The sequence below is a fragment of the Bos indicus x Bos taurus genome, chromosome 29, assembly GCF_003369695.1.
Source record: "Bos indicus x Bos taurus breed Angus x Brahman F1 hybrid chromosome 29, Bos_hybrid_MaternalHap_v2.0, whole genome shotgun sequence".
In the NCBI taxonomy this organism is placed as follows: domain Eukaryota; kingdom Metazoa; phylum Chordata; class Mammalia; order Artiodactyla; family Bovidae; genus Bos; species Bos indicus x Bos taurus.
In genome coordinates, this window is record NC_040104.1 from 33,344,818 (window position 1) to 33,364,369 (window position 19,552).

General features: G+C 49.8%; 1 protein-coding gene across 1 annotated transcript in view; it reads left to right on the forward strand.

The window, feature by feature from the left end:
* The window catches only part of USP35 (ubiquitin specific peptidase 35), a 64,348-nt gene that overhangs the window by 1,123 nt on the left and 43,673 nt on the right, over positions 1-19,552 (forward strand). Inside the window, exons 2-7 of the mRNA XM_027531771.1 lie at positions 5,652-6,334; positions 7,293-7,425; positions 8,972-9,101; positions 9,517-9,618; positions 11,209-11,367; positions 15,974-16,167. Of these exons, the coding sequence (XP_027387572.1) occupies positions 5,662-6,334; positions 7,293-7,425; positions 8,972-9,101; positions 9,517-9,618; positions 11,209-11,367; positions 15,974-16,167 (1,391 nt within the window). The 5' untranslated portion in view covers positions 5,652-5,661. The remainder of the gene's footprint in view (positions 1-5,651; positions 6,335-7,292; positions 7,426-8,971; positions 9,102-9,516; positions 9,619-11,208; positions 11,368-15,973; positions 16,168-19,552) is intronic.

The following is a 19,552-nucleotide window of genomic DNA, read 5'->3' on the forward strand; positions in this document are numbered from 1 at the left end:
CCTTCCCAGGGCTGCCTTGCATAGAAGTTCAGTTAAAAAAATCCAGAGAGGAATGCTGCTGTCCAGAGGCCTGAGGGACCAGGGATGGAGAGCTTCTGGGTGTCAGGAAGGACAGCCTGGTGCTCCCGTCTCCCCTCCCACAGGCAGCTCCAGCACCCAGGGGAGCCAAAGGAGGGAGACTGGGTCTGAGGGTCAAAGAGGAAAGGAAATGCGCTTCTCAGTGCTGGGCTGCTGGGCCGGGGGTGGGGGTGGGTAGGGGGGGTGGGTTGCTGTGCTCCGGCATCTGAAGAGATTGAGTGAGACCTTGAAGCACCCTTCCGTGTCCCAGGAGATTCTGTGAGCTTTCTACCTGAGAGTTAACCAGGAACAGTCTTCTTTGTTTGTTTTCTTTTTCTTCAGCTCTGGTTGTTGGAGTCATTTCTAGAATGGCCCATCCAGTGACCTCTGTAGGGGCTCTCTTGGCTGAGGTTTTCAGATTCTCAGGGTTGTGGATATGCACGACTGGACCTGACCAGGGGGCGGTGAATGGACCGAGGGTCAGGCCTGTCCCTGGAAGGAGCTTTTCTAGCGACATCCTTGGTTTTATCTCATCTTGCTGTCATGTCTCTCGGTCACTTGGCACTCCTTCACCTCTGTGCCCGGTCCTGTGCTGGACACTGGGCACAGACAGGGGAATTGGACCTACTTCCTCCCCAAAGAGATCCCCACCTGGTGGGGGAGATGGATATAAAATCAATCTGGTTCCACTGCTGAAGGATGAGAGAATGAAGACGGCCTTGGGAGGCCAAAGCCCAGAGACTTGAGTTGCAGGGGGATTTGGAAAGGCTTCCCAGAGGAGGGGTCATGTGACCCGGGTATTGAAAAATGAGTCAGAATTTGCCGGGAGAGAAAAAGAGGATGTTTTCTCTTTCCCAGCAGAGAAAACATCCCCAAAGTGTTGAGCAGGAAAAAGCCCACTGCCCAAATTCCTGTAGACTCACCACCACCAAATGGAGTTTGTCAAGTTCATCTCTAACCCTGCCCCATATTAGCTTAGTGTCACAGAAAAGACTTGAAAGACAGGCTCAGGAGTTTGGACTTTACCTTGAAGGGATTGGGGAAGCCTTGAGGGTTCTAAGCAGGGACATGGCAGGATGGAGTTTATTATCTAATGAGGTTGCTTTGCCGACATTTGCAGGGTGAGTGGGAGAGACCGGGGAGGGATGGGGAAGTCTGAGCTGGGGCCCGGGGAGAGAGTGAGGCAGGGCATTGTGCACAGAGGCACACACACAGGGTGCTTTGGGGTTGATGAGTGATGGACAGTGGGTACATTCAGTCTCTATCATGCAGGAACAGAGACTGTCAATACACCGTGGAAAGGCAGAGGGTCACTTAAGAAGGACAGTTAAAGGGACCTGGGCTTTCCAGGGGAGGGGTCATGATTTTCTTCTCATGTGCTTTCCCACTTCCTGGAGCAGGCTGGATGTTGCTGGGACTCCCAGGCTGCCCATACAAGCCAAGGGTGTGGGGAGGAGCCGCAGCACTGGCTGGGAAAGGCTAAGGAGTGAGCAGGTGGTCATCTTCCATTTGGGGCTTCATAGACTCCAAGAGGTGGAAAAACACCAGCCTTGATGGTTGTGGCCACAATGGGGGTAGTAGCTGGACTAGATCTGAAACCTGGACTCTGTACTCCTACAGGACACATGCCTCTAGTGGAGGTTGGATTGGGGAAGGGAAAACGGGGATTGGTTAAGAGGCTACTGCACTAGTCCAGGCAAGAGGTAAAAAGAAGCTGATATTGGGCGGGGCTGGAGCTCAGGAGAAAGAATGGAAATGATGAGTTGGCAGTGAGGGTTAATGGATGAAATTCCTTCCAGAATCAGCTGGATCAGGAGTATGTGTCTCCTTTGTCTCCAGACAGTATCAGTTTTGCTTCTCAGTGTAGATGTCCCAAGAATAGACTCTTATTTTTTCTTATCTATTATCCAGCCCTTGGGGCTTCCCTAGTGGCTCAGATGGTAAAAGAGTCTGCCTGCAATGCAGGAGACCCAGGCTTGATCCCTGGGTTGGGAAGATCCCTTGGAGAAGGAAATGGCAACCCACTCTTGCCTGGAGAATTCCATGGATGGAGAAGCCTGGCAGGCTACAGTCCATGAGGTCACAAAGAGTTGGACACGACTGAGTGGCTAACACTGTACCTAGCCCTTGATGTGCCTTGTGACTTGAGGGATCTCATTTCCCTGACCAGGGGCTGAACCGAGGCCATGGCAGTGAAAGCGCCGAATCCTAACCACTAGCCAACCAGGGAACTCCCTGCCCTCTCAGCCTCATCAGCGGTAGGCTCAGAATGGTCCCCATTTCCAGATGAGAAGGCTGAGGAGTCTCAGGAGGGACTCACCCAGGGTCACCTGGTGATTCTAAGGCAGAGAACCCGAGTCTTCTACTCTGACTCAGGCTTTTCTGGGGGAGGGCACAGCTGCTGTTTGCTGCTGCATTTGGCATGGGGCAGGTGCCTCTAGGGTCAGAGCCAGCGTTGACAGGGTGTGTCCTCCTCCAGAGCCTAGAAGGAAGGTAGTTCCCCACCCTCCCCGTGGCCCCCCCACACACCGAGGAGCACTGGCAGTCTGCTTCCTCCTCCCCAAGGGCGGCCGAGTGCAGGTTCTAATCCCACCCTGCCAAGGTGCGTCTTTGTCCCTTGTTGGTTCTCAGCTTCCCCACCCGTGCCGTGGGGAGAGCAGGCATTATTCTACCTCCCTTCTGTGGCCTGGGATGGGTCAGGTGAGGTCCATGCCTCTAAAAACCCCGTTGCATGAATGCATCCAAGATATTCCTGAGTGGGTTCGTTGGTGACCATGGTGACAGCTGACCTCAGAGTGCCTGTGTGGGAGTGGGGGCGGACAGGCAGAGCTTGCCAGAGTGGTCAGGCCACAGACTGCACAGAGGCTGCACAGCTGGCCTTGGAGATCACACCCTCGTAGAATGGCTCCACTGACCAAGCTCCCGGCTGCCAGGCATGTATCATGTATTATGAGGCAGGTATCAAGTAGAACAGTAGGAAATTGCCAGCCTCTGATCCCTCGCTTTTTATCCCCATTTTACAGAAAAGAGGCTCATGCTATTATGTGGTCAAGGTCACACAATGAGTTGCAGGACTAAATGGGATTTATTCCAGGTCACACTTGAATGCAGGACTCCTCGTTCCTAATTTGATTTTCTTTCTACTTCCAGAGCCTTCCTTAGCGCCAGAACTCTATTTATGCCTGCCCCAGGTCTTTTTCCTCCACACATGATGTTAATATCTCATTGATTAGAATTTCTCCTTGGTTGCCTGAACACCAGGGTTTCTCTGCATTTTGGGTTGAAAGTATTAAGTCCACTAGTCTGGAGGGTAGGGGTTTGAGGGATGGTCTGCAAGGGACTGCCCAGGAAGGAGAGGACCAGGGCTGAATGCAGATTCATTTTTAAAGACACTTTTAAAGGCCTTTTGAGAGCACGCCTTACTTACATTGACACTCCACCAATGCATCTATCTCCACCACCGGACTGGAATCTCCTAAGGGCGAGGACTTTGCTTCTAAAGCAAAAAGCATTGACACTTTTTGAGCACTTTCTTGTGCCCAGCACCATGCTAAGGCCTTTATATTTGTCTTCACAACAGCCCTACAGGGTGGAAATAGAGGCTCAGAGAGCCTCTATCATTCTGGATGGTAAGCAGAATGGATCCCGGATGACTCTCAAAGAATAGAGTCTAACACCATTCCAGACTTGGGGGATATGAACTTGTATTAAATGCTCAGGTGATTCTGAAGCAGCGAGGCCAGCATTCAGGAACTGCTATCTGTGCCCTAGCTACACCCTCTAACCACAGTAAACTCCTCAGGGGCACCTACTCTGCAGTGACTGGTCCCTACCTGGAGGACCTCACAGTCTGGTGAGAGAGAGAGAGAGAAATGAGTCCATTACATTGTAACACTTGTAGTAATGGAGGTTTGGTCTCAGTGGAGAGCTAGGACAGAGAAGGGAGTGTCTCCATAGGGCCTGGCACATAGTTGGGGGTCCCACAGTATCTGTGGTTTTGAATAAAAGTTTCTGGCCCATCATCTATGAAATTTCTGGCGTGTCTTCACACCTACTCCAGGTCTTAAGAGAGTAGTTTTTACTGATCCAATAAGTTTAATTAAACAATTACCATATACTGACCCTTATACTGGGTCCTGCCCAGTATGGGATTAAACAAAAGAAGCAAAGAAATGATCCTGCCTTTTAGGACCTGAACCTGTGGGAACCAGCATGAGAGTCAGGAATCAAAGTGGGTCAGTTTAGGATGAAGTCTTCCAGAAAACAGCTCAAATGGAGAAGGGCAGAGATTTGGCTCAGAGGAATAAGGAATAACTCTCAACACACACTGCATCTGCTCATTCAGCAGATCCCTACTGTGTGCCAGGCACTGTGCTAGGTACTGGGGATACTATGGTGAACAAAATCTGACTTGGTTCCTGCCCTCAGGAACTTATATATTAATATAGTGCAGGAGGATGACCCCAACCAAGAAATCATGATTAGTACTCTATAGGAGGATAGGATGCTGTGAAACTGTTAAACAGGGGTGTTTGACCCATACAAGGACGTCAGGCAGGCCCTCTGTGAGGAAGAAGTTGGAGCTGAGGTTTGTAGTGTTAGCCAACCAGGGAGGGGACAAGCAAGTGCAAGCGCCCAGTGGCAGGGAGGATACAGTGAGCCCAAAGTGAGGGGCTGATGTAGGCTGAGGCTCGGGAGGTGACAGGCCCCCACTGTGCAGGGCTGAGCACAGAGACAAGGTGCTCTGCCTTGGTGGAGGAGATTCGAATCCGTACAACCCGGCACTGTGTGATCCCAGCTACAGTGGACGAAGTGGCCAATGGAGGTGACCAATGGAGAAATCCAGTTGAGGGGTGAATTCAAGCCTGGAGGTCCAGGGAGTTCTAATTAAGGTCTGGGTGTTTTAAGTGGGCTTTAGAGGAAAAACAGGACTTTGCCTGGTTGTATGAATATGTGTTCATGGTGGAGGTCTTGGGAGATAGGATGTTTCGGGTGAAAGGCACGGTGAAGGCGAAAGGCACGGTGAACACAAAGAGGAAAAGGGTAGGTCATTTGAGAAAGAGCAAGAAGCTGACTGGGGGCAGAATAAAGTGTGCAGGGATCTCTGGAAGCCCTGTCAGCCCTCCCTTCCTGGAGGAGTGATTTGTGTGTGCGCACAGCTCATCTTCCCGCAGGACATGACTTGGTCAGGGCTCTGGACAGCAGCTTCTAGATCCAGCTCTTACCTGCCTTGCCAAGAATGGACTAGGTGGTCAGGAAGGCCCCGGGGTGGAGGTGGGAATGGGTAGGGGAGAGGCAAAGGGGCGGAGCAAACGGGAAGACTCAGATGTTGCCTTTGTGAGATGCATCAGCAATAATTACAATCCACTGGGGCTTATTTATGTGCCAGGCATTGTGCTTTTACCTCATTAGGATACCTCCCAGGGACGAACGCATCGTTGCCCCATTACACGGATGGGGACCTGGGGTCCAGAAAGGTTGAGCTGCTCGCCCCCAAGTCTCAGCACGCAGGAGACCACGTGACGGGGGGAGGAGGGGGGCGTGGAGCTCGGTCCTGTCGGGCAGATTGTGACCCTGCTCCCTGTCCCCCACAGCCTGGTCACCATGGACAAGATCCTGGAGGCCGTGGTGACATCATCATACCCGGCGAGCGTGAAGCAAGGGCTCGTGCGGCGCGTGCTGGAGGCGGCGCGGCAGCCGCTGGAGCGCGAGCAGTGCCTGGCGCTGCTGGCGCTGGGTACGCGCCTCTACGTGAGCGGCGCCGACGAGCTGCCCCGCCGCGTGGGCTGCCAGCTGCTGCACGTGGCCGGCCGCCACCACCCGGAGGTCTTCGCCGAGTTTTTCAGCGCGCGCCGCGTGCTGCGCCTCCTCCAGGGAGGCGCCGGGCCGCCGAGCGCCCGCGCGCTGGCCTGCGTGCAGCTCTGTCTGCAACTGCTGCCCGAGGGGCCCGGGGCCGACGAGGTGTTCGCGCTGCTGCGGCGCGAGGTGCTGCGCACGGTGTGCGAGCGCCCGGGCCCCGCGGTCTGCGCGCAGGTGGCGCGGCTGCTGGCACGGCACCCGCGCTGCGTCCCCGACGGCCCTCACCGCCTGCTCTTCTGCCAGCAGCTTGTGCGCTGCCTCGGCCGCTTTCGCTGCCCGGCCGAGGGCGAGGAGGGCGCCGTGGAGTTCCTGGAGCAGGCCCAGCAGGTGAGCGGGCTCCTGGCGCAGCTGTGGCGCGCGCAGCCCGCCGCCATCCTGCCCTGCCTCAAGGAGCTGTTCGCCGTTATCTCCTGCACAGGTGCGTGTGCCCTGGGGCCGCAGTGGGGCCCGTGCGTGCAGTCTTCTGCGTGGCGCGCCCGCTTGGTGGTGTGGTGTATGCACGCTAGTGCACAGGGGTGTGTGGGGGGATGTGCCTTTACTTAGCAGGCCCCTCCTGAGCTCCTGCGGGTGGAGGTGGGGGCTCAGATCCTGTGGTCCACTCCTCTAGAGGGCCAGGAGGAGTTGGGGGAGGGGGATGAGTGAGTCAACGGGAAGCGGGGATGGTCATCATGCTCTGTGGGTCAGGTGAGTTTCCAAGTGATAATTTTTGAGGCTGGCCTTGAGAGCTGGGCAGCGCCAGGCAGCAGTAGGGTGCTCAGGGCAGGCAGAGGGGTAGATCCAGAGACATGATGGAGCCTGTACCTGTCAACTGTGAATTGTAAATCTTGGCCCTGTTGACAGCTGTGGAAATTGGACTGTAGTTTAAATGGCTAAAATAAAATTTGTGCCTTCCCTGATTATAGGGTTGTTCATGGGAAAGGAAGGGAATGCACCTGGCTTGGAGGAACCAAGGCTGGGTGTGTAAGGACCTAGGTCTTTCATACAATTGGACAACAAATTTTGATGACTAATTTTTTTTTTTTTAATGTCTATTCGGTTCACCTGGAATGTCCTTCCTCCCCTCAAGTTACATTGCCCTCCTTCCTGTTCTTTCCAGCTCCACTGTTACTATCTAAGGGCCTTGCCTATACAGGCGTAGTTAGGGGTTAGTACTTTTTTCTTTGCTCAGCTCAGGGCCAGAGCAGTGCCAGTGAAGGTCTGTTGAGTGAATGAACTAAGGTGAGATAGAGGCTGGGATGCTGTAGGAGGCGAGGAGGTGGCCCCAGTGTGCTCTTTGCAGAGGGCCCCTAGTTCCTTGGCAGCATGAAGGACATGGGGTGCTAGGGGAGGGGTGGGGCCCATTTGTCCTCAAAGCTCAGCCCCGGCCCCTGTTCCAGAGGAGGAGCCACCGTCTAGCGCCCTCGCCAGTGTGGTCCAACACCTCCCGTTGGAGCTCATGGATGGTGTCGTCCGGAACCTCAGCAATGATGACAGTGTGACGGACTCCCAGATGCTGACCGCCATCAGCAGGTGGGCTGAGAGACAAGTGGTGGTCAGGTCTCTCTCTGTGTCCCAAAAGCCCCTTCCACTGGGTGGGATTGCTGGGTTAGATTTAGTGTCAGAGGGCCCAGGCCCTCATGCTTGTTCAGTCCATCCATCCTTTGAGCCCTTCCTGTGCCTGGCCCAGGGCTGGATGTGGGAGACACACAGAGAGCTTTGCTCTAGTGATGCTCTCAGGCTGTCTACCAACTCTGTGCCCCTAGACCAGTCAGCGGAATCTCTGAGCTTCAGTTGTCCCATCTGTAATAGCAGAGGTAGTATAAGAAGTTGTCAGGCTCCCATGGGGTCAATGATAGGAGATAAAAAGTACTTTATGAAGTGCTTTCTGAGTTTGGCAAGTATGGTAAACAGAGTTTGGGTACTTTTCAGCTCACAGAGCTCTTGCACATCCCCCACCTCATGTGAACATCATCACACCTGTGATCTAGCCACACCTGCCTGGCCAGTGACCTCAGAATATGACACCTACCCTCCTGCCTGCAGGCCTTTGGCTCTGCAGACTCCATCCGCCTGGCATCCCCCCTCCCCTACCATTCTTTCCATTCCTGTGTGCAGATCCACTGTCTCCTCCATTGGGCCTTCCTGGATTCCTTGTCTTTAGTGGGTGAGAGAGTGGGCTCTAGAAGTAAACTGCCTGAGTTCAAGTCTTGGCTCTTCCACTTCTTGCTTGTGTGATTCTGGGCAAGTTACTCAATCCCTCTCTGCCTCAGCATCCTCATGTGTAATTTGTAGTATAATTGGGCCCATCTTACAGGGTTGTTGTGAGGGTTGAATTAGGTAAGATGAGATGTTACATGGTGCCTAGAATAGTGCCGTGGTAGCTGTTACTACCATATTTACTACTTCTTTGTAGCAGGAGCTACCAAGCATAAAAATAATGATATTAGTGCTTTTTTTCCCAAGTACCTACTGTGTGGCAGCTTCATGGTCTGTGCATGCAGGTGTTATCTTGTGGGGGGGTCACAGGGGTTAATACATGTAAGGCAGAGCAGTGCCTGTTGCGGAATGAATAAATGTTATCGGTTAGCCATTGTTATCTCTTAATCCATACAACAACCCTGTGAGGTAGGTGTCGTCTCTATTTGACAGAGGAAGAAACTGAGGCTAAAGAGAGTAAGTGACTTGCTCCAGGTCACGAACGAAGGTTTGCTGGAGCCAGAGCTTCTGGCCTCGGGGCAGTACTTCTCCTGCCGTTGGGCCCCACAGTCCAGGCAGAGGTAGCTGAAAGCCCTGCTCTGCTACTGCAGCGCAGTGTGTGTGGGGGGAGGTTTGGGGCGTTGAGAGGGCCTGGCTTCCCTCCTGCTGGGCTGGGAGCCCCAGTCTCTGCCGGGTGCCTGTGCTTGGCTTGTTTATAGTCCCCAGGGTGTCCTGTTCATCCCCCAGATCCCAGGGCTGCCCTGTGTAGGTGTGAGTCAGTGTGGGGGGATCTCAGGTCAGTATGGCTGGTCCCTGGGCTGCCCGCTCCCAGGCATTTGGGACTCCCCGGTCCTTGTGTCGCTGTCACTCCCCTCACCAGGATGATCGACTGGGTGTCCTGGCCCCTGGGGAAGAATATTGACAAGTGGATCATTGCACTGCTGAAGGGTCTGGCCGCTGTTAAGAAGTTCAGCATCTTGATCGAGGTTTCACTCGCCAAAATTGAGAAGGTTGGTGGGCCCCTGTCCTAGCCCTGGCCTCTGGCCTTTCCCGCTAGTCTCTTGCCAGGGGCAGTGCAGGTCTGGGAGGCAGAGCACTGAGGCTCCCACCCAAGCTCACTGTGACCTGGGACAATTCACTGCTTTCCTCTGGGCCTCAGGTTTCCCCCATTCATTCCTCTGACTCTTCATTCAAGTGTGTGCATCTGTCACTTTTGGTGCATCCATCCATCAGATATCTGACCGTCTTGCTGTCCATTTCACCAGCTGTCCATCCACCCAAGTCTGTGAGCACCTCTGTGTTCTGGCTCCCTCATGGGTCTGCTGCTTTGACTCCGGTGTCTCTGGCCCCCTTTCAGGCCTGTGGCTACACTTGGCCCTGGGTGGCCCAGGTCTGTGGCACTCCTGACCAGGTTTTTTTTTCCAGGTTTTCTCCAAGCTTCTGTATCCCATTGTCCGGGGCGCCGCCTTGTCCGTCCTCAAGTACATGCTCCTGACCTTCCAGCACTCCCATGAGGCCTTCCACCTGGTAAGGACACCTGCATGTTGCCCTGAGGATGGGTGGGTGGCCCTGCATCCCCCAGTGGTCTGGCTAGAGGCCAGACGTGTTGTCTCTGTTGGGGCTTAAGGGGTTGGAGCTTGAAGGCTAAGACCTCCCAGTCCTGGATGTTAGCACTGGAAGAGACTTGAGATCCAATTTTACAGATAGAAAACTGAGGTCAGAGAATGCATGTGACGCTCCCCCTGGGCCCTGAGTACCGGCCTAGAATGAACGGCAGCAGTGTTTCTTGGGTGCCAGCTGTGTGGCAGGCACAGTGCTAAAGACATTACACATGTTCATTCATTTTACTCCCAGAGTAGCCCCAAGACAGGTTTTTGTCATTTTCTCCATTTTTCAACTGAAGAAACTGCAGATTAGGGAGATTAGATGGCATGTTGCAGGCACACTGCTGGTGAGTGGTACAGGGAAGATTCCAGCTGAGTTGGTTTCACTGAGTTGGTCTGACCCAGTGTAGGTCAGGAGTCCATCAGGAGTCCAGTCTAAACCCTGCTGTCCATCAGCACCCAGGAGGCCTGGCCTCAGCTCCGGGCCCTTTCTGCTGCCTTCTGGGCCCTCCCTTGGGAAGAGCAGCCTGCAGCCCTGCAGAAGGGGCCCGGGATTCTTGTGGCCCTTGATCAGTGCTGAAAAATGCTTCCTGACTTGTGCAGTGGGAAGAGCACCGAACCAGGGATTGGGGTTGCATGGGGTTGAGTCTCAGCTCTGCCATTGATCAGATGTGGTGACCTTGGGCCAGACACTTAGCTCTCAGAGCGTGGGTTGGGGGTAAACCCTTAGGCTGGTGGAACAGGGTTAGATGAGGTCACATTTGTCATAGCCTGTTACGTGCAAGGGACTTGATATATATATATATATATATATATATATATATTTCCCCCCCGCCCTCATCCTTCTCCTGGGCTCCCCTGCTTCCAGTTTCTGTGCCCTGACTCTTCCATCCTTGGTACATTATGGTGTGGCTTCCCTGTAGGTTTGAAAGTTAACACTATAGCACAGAGGAAAAAAAAATGGGCTTTGGGTTCATACAGACCTGGCTCAGACAGCAATGGTGAAGTCCTTGCCAAATTACATAAGCTGTCTCATTTAATGTCTTCATCTGTAGGATGGGGAGAGTAATCGCCACATGTCACCGTGGGAGGAAGTGCTTTCCACGTTAAACATTTGCTGCCACTCATCTCTGTCAGGGCTGCCACAAGCTGACCACACTGTGGCCCCAGCATCACTCCTGGGTGACAGAGTAGCGCGGGTCACTCTGCCCTTCAGGCTCTTCAGGCAGATCGGTTGGCTGATACTCGATAGCTGGGGCTCAGGCCTGCCCTCAGCTGTGAGCAGGGAACTGTTTTCCCATTAAACAGATGAAGAGAGTGAGGCAGACTCTTTATTTGTGTTGTAAAGAGTCAGCTGCCTGCAGAGCTTAGAGCCCCAGGCAGGTGAGGGGCACAGTGGTCAGGTGGGCACAGCTCCCTGCTTTGAAGAAGCTCCGGGTGCTTCCAGCATTGATTTCCACCCCACAACTCAGGCGGGGAATCTGGTGCTGACTGACCCTCCTCTGCTCTCCAGCTCCTCCCTCACATCCCCCCGATGGTGGCGTCTCTGGTCAAGGAGGACTCCAACTCGGGGACCAGCTGCCTGGAGCAGTTGGCGGAGCTGGTGCACTGCATGGTGTTCCGGTTTCCCGGCTTCCCGGATCTGTATGAGCCTGTCATGGAGGCCATCAAGGTGAGCGACAGTCCCCACTGTTCCCGCACCCCACTCTGACAAAGGTGCCAGTTGGGGCTTTGCTCAAGGCCATGCTGCAGGTTGGTGGCAGCCGTCCCTCCTTTAGCCCTTGACTGCCTCCCGTCATCTCCCCCGGCGCATCCTGTGCTTCAGGCACCCTGAGCCACCTTTCATTCCCCTAGATGGCTCTTCCTGTCTTGACTGTTCTGAGCCTTTGTACGTGCCAATCACTCTAACTTAAACTCCTCTCTTGTTCTGCCTGGATAGCTCCTGCTCCTCCTCCTAAGCCTTCTTGAAGGCTCTGATGACTCTGAATGAGCCCCCACCCCAGCCCTGTCCCTTGGCTGGATCATGGCCTCTTTGAGCTTCCACAGCCCTAGTCCATCCCTCTGCCACACAGCGTCACTGTCTGTGTGTCGGTCTGCTCTTAGACTGAGCGCTCCAGGAGCAGACTTATGCCACACTCTGTGCCAGGCCCAGGCTGGGAACTGTGGACGCAGGCATGAGGCAGATCAAATCTCCTCCCTGTGAGAAGCTCACAGCCTAGTGGGGTGACTGACGTGTTTACCCATAACTCTGATCTAAGCAGCTTATGAAATACCTGTGAGGATCAGCCCAAGAGCAGTGAGGAGGCAGAAGAGGGACAGATCTCCTCCAGTCAGAGGTGGAAGCTGCAAGGAAGAAAAGGCTTCTGAACCCAGCTTCATCTGAACAGCTAGGACAATAACCAGTGTTTGTAGCTAGAGTCACACTTGGCAGTGTCTTCTAATACATCTGTCTTCTGTTGCTTACTAGAAACCTATGAGGCAGGTACTGATGTTTCAGTTTCATAGATGAGGAAAATGAGACTCTGAGAGGTATGGTATTTTATTCACAGTCGTGGAGATAGTGAGAGATGCAGCCAGGGCCCAGGGTTGCCGAGCCCTTTCCCACTGCATGATACAGAGGACAGGTTCAAGTGTGGGTGATGGATGTCCAGGTAGGTGGTGATCCTTTTAGGACCTCTGATCTGACTTCCATATCTGTAACACAGCAGATAAGTAACCTGAGAAATGTCCCATTGGAAAACACCCAGAAATGCTTGTTAAAATATAACAAACATCTTTTTAAGTATATAGCTGAGCTTGCAAGAGAGTAAGTAAGGATCCACAGGGTCCGAAAAGGAAGAGAAAATCAAATTCCAGAGTGGCGAATGAGAGGTGATACTCTTTAGCCATGAGGTGGGGAGGGAGGTTGGGTGAGATGGCCAACCTCAGCCCCCACGGGGCATGAGCTGGTGGGGACAGGAGTTGAGGTTAGAGCCTGCCGTCAGGAGGGAGTTAGTATCAAGGGGCCCCTGTAATTCGGGACCCAAAAAAGGCTTTACTATTAGCAAAATGATGTTCTAGAAAAAATACACATGGTCCCAAATAGACATCAAGGAAAGTTCTCCGGCTTGGATTGGGAAAAAAGAAATTTGTCATCACTGGACTGCTCTCATCTGATTTTAGGGGTTCAGGTTCATATCTTTTTCTGCAGTTATGGGACCTCTTAAGCTCAGATACTAACACTGAAAGTGGTCATAAACTTGTAATACCCAAGGGTTGCCTGATAAAAGCAGAGAAGAAACCACTTTCAAGCCACAAAGATAAAATTCTATTAAAGATGAGTTTATAATCCCCAAATACAAAACACACAAGGGAACAATCCACCATGAATGAGAGTAGGAAAACACAACATTTACCTGTCATTTACTTGGATTTTCTCAGTTCTTCCAGTTGAGCATGAGAGAGTTGTTTTTTTTTTTTTAACAGTCAGAACTAACCAACAGCAGAAGCAGCTGCCTTATTAGATCATGAGCTCCTTGGCACTGGAGGTGGTTGAGCAGAGGAGACAGGACTCAAACTTGTTGGAAATGACTGTTCCTGTGAGCTTCTGATGGGCAGGGACCGTGTCGTTTTGATCTGTGTGTCTAATAAATGAGTGAATGAACAGGACTGTGGTGTGACGTATGGTATCATGGAGGTGTGAACAAAGAGGGAGCACGGCCCTGAACTGGGCACCAGGGGAAGCTCACGCTGAGGAAGACCCGGGTTTTGCACACTGGAGGCTGTGGCCTGATCCAGGGGGTCAAGGTGAGTCTGCAAATACATATGCAATTGGCTGTAGGGAGTTAATCTCTATAAGACAGGTGTAGATAGTGTGAGGGCCCCCACTTGAGAAGATTATGGAAAGTCTTCTGGAGAGGGGATATAGGAGTTAGACCTTGAGGGACAGGAACTGGGAGGAGGAGGCCAGGGGATAAGGTGTGGGAGCAAGAACGTGCATGTCCAGTTTGGTGGTCACATGTGGTGGAAGGGAGGCAAGACGAGAAGATGGGCAGAAAATAGGGCCGAGTGACTGCATGGTCCAGCAGATCTGGGCTTCTCAACGTCTCCTCCGAAGTACTTGACCTCAGAACAGGGGACTTACGCCAAGCAGCCTGACACAAGCTCAGTTTCTGTAAAATCTCATGTCATCTCAAAGATTCAAGTATATGCTTCATAATTATAAACATCTGTTTTAATAGAAACATATTTTTCTTCCTTGGATTTTAGCTAATATAGATCTAGGAAGATGTGTGATACTTGCTGTATGGCTTTGACTGCCTTTTGGTACAAGCTAGTTTGAGAGGCAAGTCTGCCAAGTATTAATAGGATTTATTGTTTATAAAATTCTTCCACATTTTATTCATCCTTTGAATTGTTTTTTAGTTGCTAAGTCATGTCAGACTCTCTGCAACCCCACTGACTGTGGCCTGCCAATCTCCTCTGTCTATGGGATTTTGCAGGCAAGGATACTGGTGTGGATTGCCATTTCCTTCTCCAGGGAGTCTTCCTGACCTCTATATACAGGCACCTTTATAAATTCTGGAAAGTTCTCTCACTTAGGGAGTTGTGTTAAGTTATGGCAGTTTCTCTGGGGGCTGTGGTCCTTGCTGAGGGAGCTACATTTTATGTAGATTTCTAGTAACAGGAGGAGCTTGAAAGTTATTTGAAAGTTTTTGTTTTATTCTCTTTATTCTCCTATGAGTACAAAGTTACCTTCTTTGGGAAAAATGACATTTGATTTTTTTTCTAGTGTGGATATTTTTGCATTTTGTGGTGTTGGGGAGCAGAGAGTGTTGGTTCTGTCTTTTTGTCCCTATTTGTTCATGTTGTGTGTGGGTGGGGTTGGATTGGCGATCGTAGGAAGAAAAAAGAAGGGACTACAAAGTTACTGAGCCCTTAGCTTCTTTTCTTTGGGTTTCTCTGGTGGTTCAGCTGGTAAAGAATCTGCCTGCCAGTGCAGCAGATGCAAGAGACGTGGGTTCGATCCCTGGGTCAGGAAAATCCCCTGGAGGAGGAAATGGCAGCCCACTCCGGTATTCTTGCCTGGAAAATTCCATGAACAGAGGGGGCTGGCTGGCTACAGTCCATGTGGTCGTAAAGAGTTGGACACGGCTAAGCACACATGTCTAGCTTCTTACCTCAGGCACCTCCTATATTTTTACTATCTGTGGGAGGTGACTGACTAATCTGATAAATTATCTGATAAATAGTCGTGGGAAATGAGTGAGCAAATGTATTAAACCACTGCCACTGCTTGAGCCCTGCCTTTTGCACTGATGAGGGCTTTCAGTGCTGAGCTAGTTTGAAGCTCAGGAACCTTAGACAAATCTAGGAACTGTGCTAAGATCTGGAAATAAGAACGGGGCTAGAGGAACTGTCATGAATATCATCACTTAACTCTAGTAAATAATATTGCATTATTATGCTAGGGTGTCTTTCTTTAGACTATGTCCTCCTTAGAGCCAGTGCTTTGGTTATACTCTCTTCAGTGCGGCTCTCCAGTGTGAAAAGGGTAATGAATGGTAAAGTGTGCCAACCCCTGCCCCTGTGACCAAGGACTCATACCTCAGACCCCCAGGATCCTCCCACCGTCCTGACTGTGGGATCAAGTTCCCAGGGCTGTGTGTGTGTGGTGTTGATTAATTTGAAAAAGCTGACTGTGCGAACTTTAACGTGAAGAAGGTATAAATAGGAGCAGGCCCCATGAAAGTATAGGGTGCTGAACTGACATACGAGTAGGAGTGTCCTCATTTGACAGATGAGCAAACTGAGGTCCAGGGAGGTTAGCTGACTGAGTCAGGCTGGCTTACTGACCACAGCCAGAGAGCTGTGAGGATAGGAGTCAGGACCAGGGTTGAGATCTCAGCACGGCTGGATTGGGCCAGGGGGCCAGTGTTGTCATTGCTTAAAGCGTGTCACATCCTGGACTCATCTTAACATATAGTAGAGTCTTCATTTACTGCCTCTTAAGAAAATCCTTTATCTGGGTCTTGGTTTTTTCATCTACATAGTGAAGATTTTACCCCTTTCTAAAGGCAGTTGTGGCATGAAAGATCATCTCGAAGGCCCACATGTCAAGACGAAAACCTAGAGTATGTTTGAAAGCAGGGGACAGTTCACACACATCTCTGTGACATTTTTTGGGTGGTATGCTTGACCCGTGTGTAGTAGGCTGTACTCCAGGGTTTCCTGGAGGAGGTGGTATTCTTAGAGCTAACCCTGGTGCTCAGTGACCCTCTGGCTTGTTCCTCACTCAGGACCTCCATGTTCCCAATGAGGACCGAATCAAGCAGCTGCTGGGGCAGGACGCCTGGACCTCGCAGAAGAGTGAGTTGGCCGGCTTTTATCCCCGGCTCATGGCCAAGTCAGACACGGGCAAGATTGGTTTAATCAACCTGGGCAACACGTGCTACGTGAACAGCATCCTTCAGGCCTTGTTCATGGCTTCCGAGTAGGTGCTGTTTTTATATGTCTTGTCTGCCTGTGCCTCTGTCTGCTGGGCTTCCCAGTGTGTGGCGGTGGGGATGGGGGTGGGGATGGGGGGCTCCTGCTCTGTATCATGGGCACAGTTCCCTGAGGTCTCTGGGTAAGTGAAGGGCAGGTGAGAGCTCCCAGAGGGCTGCAGGCCATTGTCTAGGCAATAGGTCAAGACTTGATGGGAACTTGAGATGGGGATTTGGGGGCCAGGCTGCAGCAGGAAGTGGGTCTGCTGCGTTGGTCGACACACTGACTTTCCTCCTAGGTCTGAGAGGGTGGACAGTGTCTTCCACAGTAGAACTTCCACCTTCCTTGGCATTAGTGAAACAAAATTGTTGTCGTCAGTGGGTACCTATTCAACTGATGACTTGCTTAAAGATCAATCAAGGTTTCGGCCACAGAAGCAGACATACTTTCCTCCCTATTTTCCTTTTTTTAAAAAAAATTTATGGCTGCACTGGCTCTTCGTTGCTTCTTGCCGGCTTCCCCTAGTTGGGGTGAGCGGGAGCCACTGTGGTTGTGGTGCGCAGGCTTCTTGCTGCGCTGGTTTCTCTTGCTGCGGAGCACGGGCTCCAGGTGCTCGGGTTCAGAAGTTGTGGCACATGGGCTTGGTTGTCCCGAGGCGTGTGGGTCTTCGTACCCAGACCAGGGATCGAACCCATGTCCCCTGCGTTGGCAGGCAGATTGCCAACCACTGATTTTCCTTTTGTGTGTGTGTGTTTAAAAATGTGCATAACATAAAATTTACCATATTAACCATTTTTAAGTATACAGTTCAGTGGTGTCAGATTGTATTCACAATTGTTGTGCAGCCGTCACTACCATCCATCCCTTTAACTCTTTTCCTGTTGTAAATCTGAAGCTCTATGCCTATTAAGTAATAACTCCCCATATTCCCATTCTCCCTTCCCCACAGCCTCTGGTAATCACCATTATACTTTCTGTGATTGTTGTCTCTGCTTTAAGTACCTCATATATGGTACTTGTCTTTTTGGCTTATTTCACTTCGCGATTCATCCATATTGTAGCGTATCGCAGAATTTCTTTCCTTTAAGGGCTGGGCAATATTCCATCGTGTGTATAAACCACATTTTGGTAATGTTCATTGGTAAAATGATAGACGTATGATTGCATCTGTGTTTTACCTGTTATGAACATGGGGGCACAAGTGTCTCTTAGAGACCCTGCTTATGATTCTTTCAGATACATACCCCGAAGTGGAATTACTGCGTCATTTGGTAATTCTGTTTTTTAGACTTTTTGAGGAACCTCTGTCTTGTTCTCCGCAGTGACAGCACCAGTTTACATTCCTACAAACAGTACATAAAGGTGTAGATTTCTCTATATCTTTCCAACATGTCTGGTTTTTTGTTGTTTGTTTTTTTAATAAGTCATCCTAATAGGTGTAAGGGTTTCCCTGGAGGCTCAGTGGGAAAGAACCCTCCTACCAGTGCAGGAGATGCGAGTTTGATCCCTGGAGAAGGAAATGGCAACCCACTCCAATATTCTTGCCTGGGAAATCCCATGGACAGAGGATCCTGACAGGCTATAGGGTTGCAAAAGAGTCAGACGGGACTTAGCTAGTAAACAACAACAATAACAAATGGGTGTGAGGTGGTATGTCACTATGGTTTTTAATTTGCCATTTCTGTAATGATTAGTGAATCTTTTTATGTGCTTATTGGCCATTTGTGTCTATTCTTCAGCAAAATGTCAATTTAAATCCATTGCCTATTTTTGAGTCAGGTTGTTTTTGTTGAGGTTTAGGAGTTTTTTTGTATGTTCTGAATATTAATCCCTTATCACATACATGATTTGCAAATATTTTTTCCCAGAGCCTTCTAGGGTTGTCTTTTTACTCTGTGGATAATCTTTTTTTAAAAAAAAAAAATTTATTGGAATATAGTTGATTTACAGTATTCTGTTAGTTTTTGCTGTTTAGCAAAGTGAATCAGTTATACATAGACATATATCCACTCTTTTTTTAGATTCTATATAGGCCACTGCAGAATATTGAGTAGAGTTCCCAGTTCTATACAGTAGGTCCTTATTAGTTATCTATTTTGTATACAGTAGTGTGCCTATGTCAATCCCCATAGCCCACTTTATCTCTCCCCCCCTCCTTTTCCCCCTGGTAACTGATAACCATGACTAGTGTTTGTTTGTTTGTTTTACATCTGTGACTTTTTCTACTTTGTAAATAAGTTCATTTGTACCATTTTTAAAGATTCTCTGTGGAGTGGATAGTCTTTTTTTTTTTTTTCAGTTGTTGAAAGAGGTTGCTTTTTAAAAAATTTACTTTTATTGAGATATAATTGACATATCACATGACATTAATTTCAAGTGTATTGTGTAATGATTCGGTATACCATTAGTTGGCCCTTGAACAGCATAGGTTTGAATTGCATGGGGCCACTTACATGTGGATTTTTTTTCTCATAAATATATTGGGAAAATTTTTGGAGATTTGTGACAATTTGAGAAAAAATTGAAGGCAAACCTTGTAGCCTAGAAGGTATGTTATGAATATATGAAAAATCTGTTGATATATCAATAACATAAAAAGTGTATGTTAACTGCTTATGTTATTGTTAAGGCTTCTAGTTGACAGTAGGCTATTAGCAGTTATGTTTTGGGGGAGTCAAAAGTTATGCATGGATTTTTGACAGCATGGGAGTTGGTGCCCCTAACCTCTGCATTGTTCAAGGGTCAACCATATGTCTATATTATGAAATGATCACCATAATAAGTCTACTTAACATCCATAACCACACATAGTTACACATTTTTTTGTTCTGATAAGAAATTTAAAGATTTATTCTCTTAGCGACTTTCATATTCGATACAGTATTACTAAATATAGGAACTATGCTGTACATTACATTACATTCTCAGGACTTTTTTTTGCAACTGAAACTTTGTTATCCTTTGACAACCTTCATCTATTTCACCCATACCCAATCCCCATCTCTGGCAACCATCGATCTGTGTTGATTCCACATATAATTGAGATGATATAGTTTGTCTTTTTCTGTCTGACTTATTTTACTTAGTGTAATGTCCTCAAGGTTTGTCTAATTGTTGTAAATGGTAAGATTCCTTATTTCTTGTGCCTGCATAGTAGTCCATTGCATATATGCATACTGCATTTTCTTTATCTGTTCATGCGTCATTGGGTACTGAAGGTTGTCTCCATGTCTTGGCTCTCGTGAATAGTGCTGCTTTGAACACGGGGGTGCATGTATCTCTTTGGATTGTAATTTGTCAGGTGTGTGCCCGGGTGTGAGATTGCCGGATCATATGGTAATTCTGTTTTTAGTTTTCTGAGAAGCCTTCGTGCTGTTTTCCTTAGTGGCTGT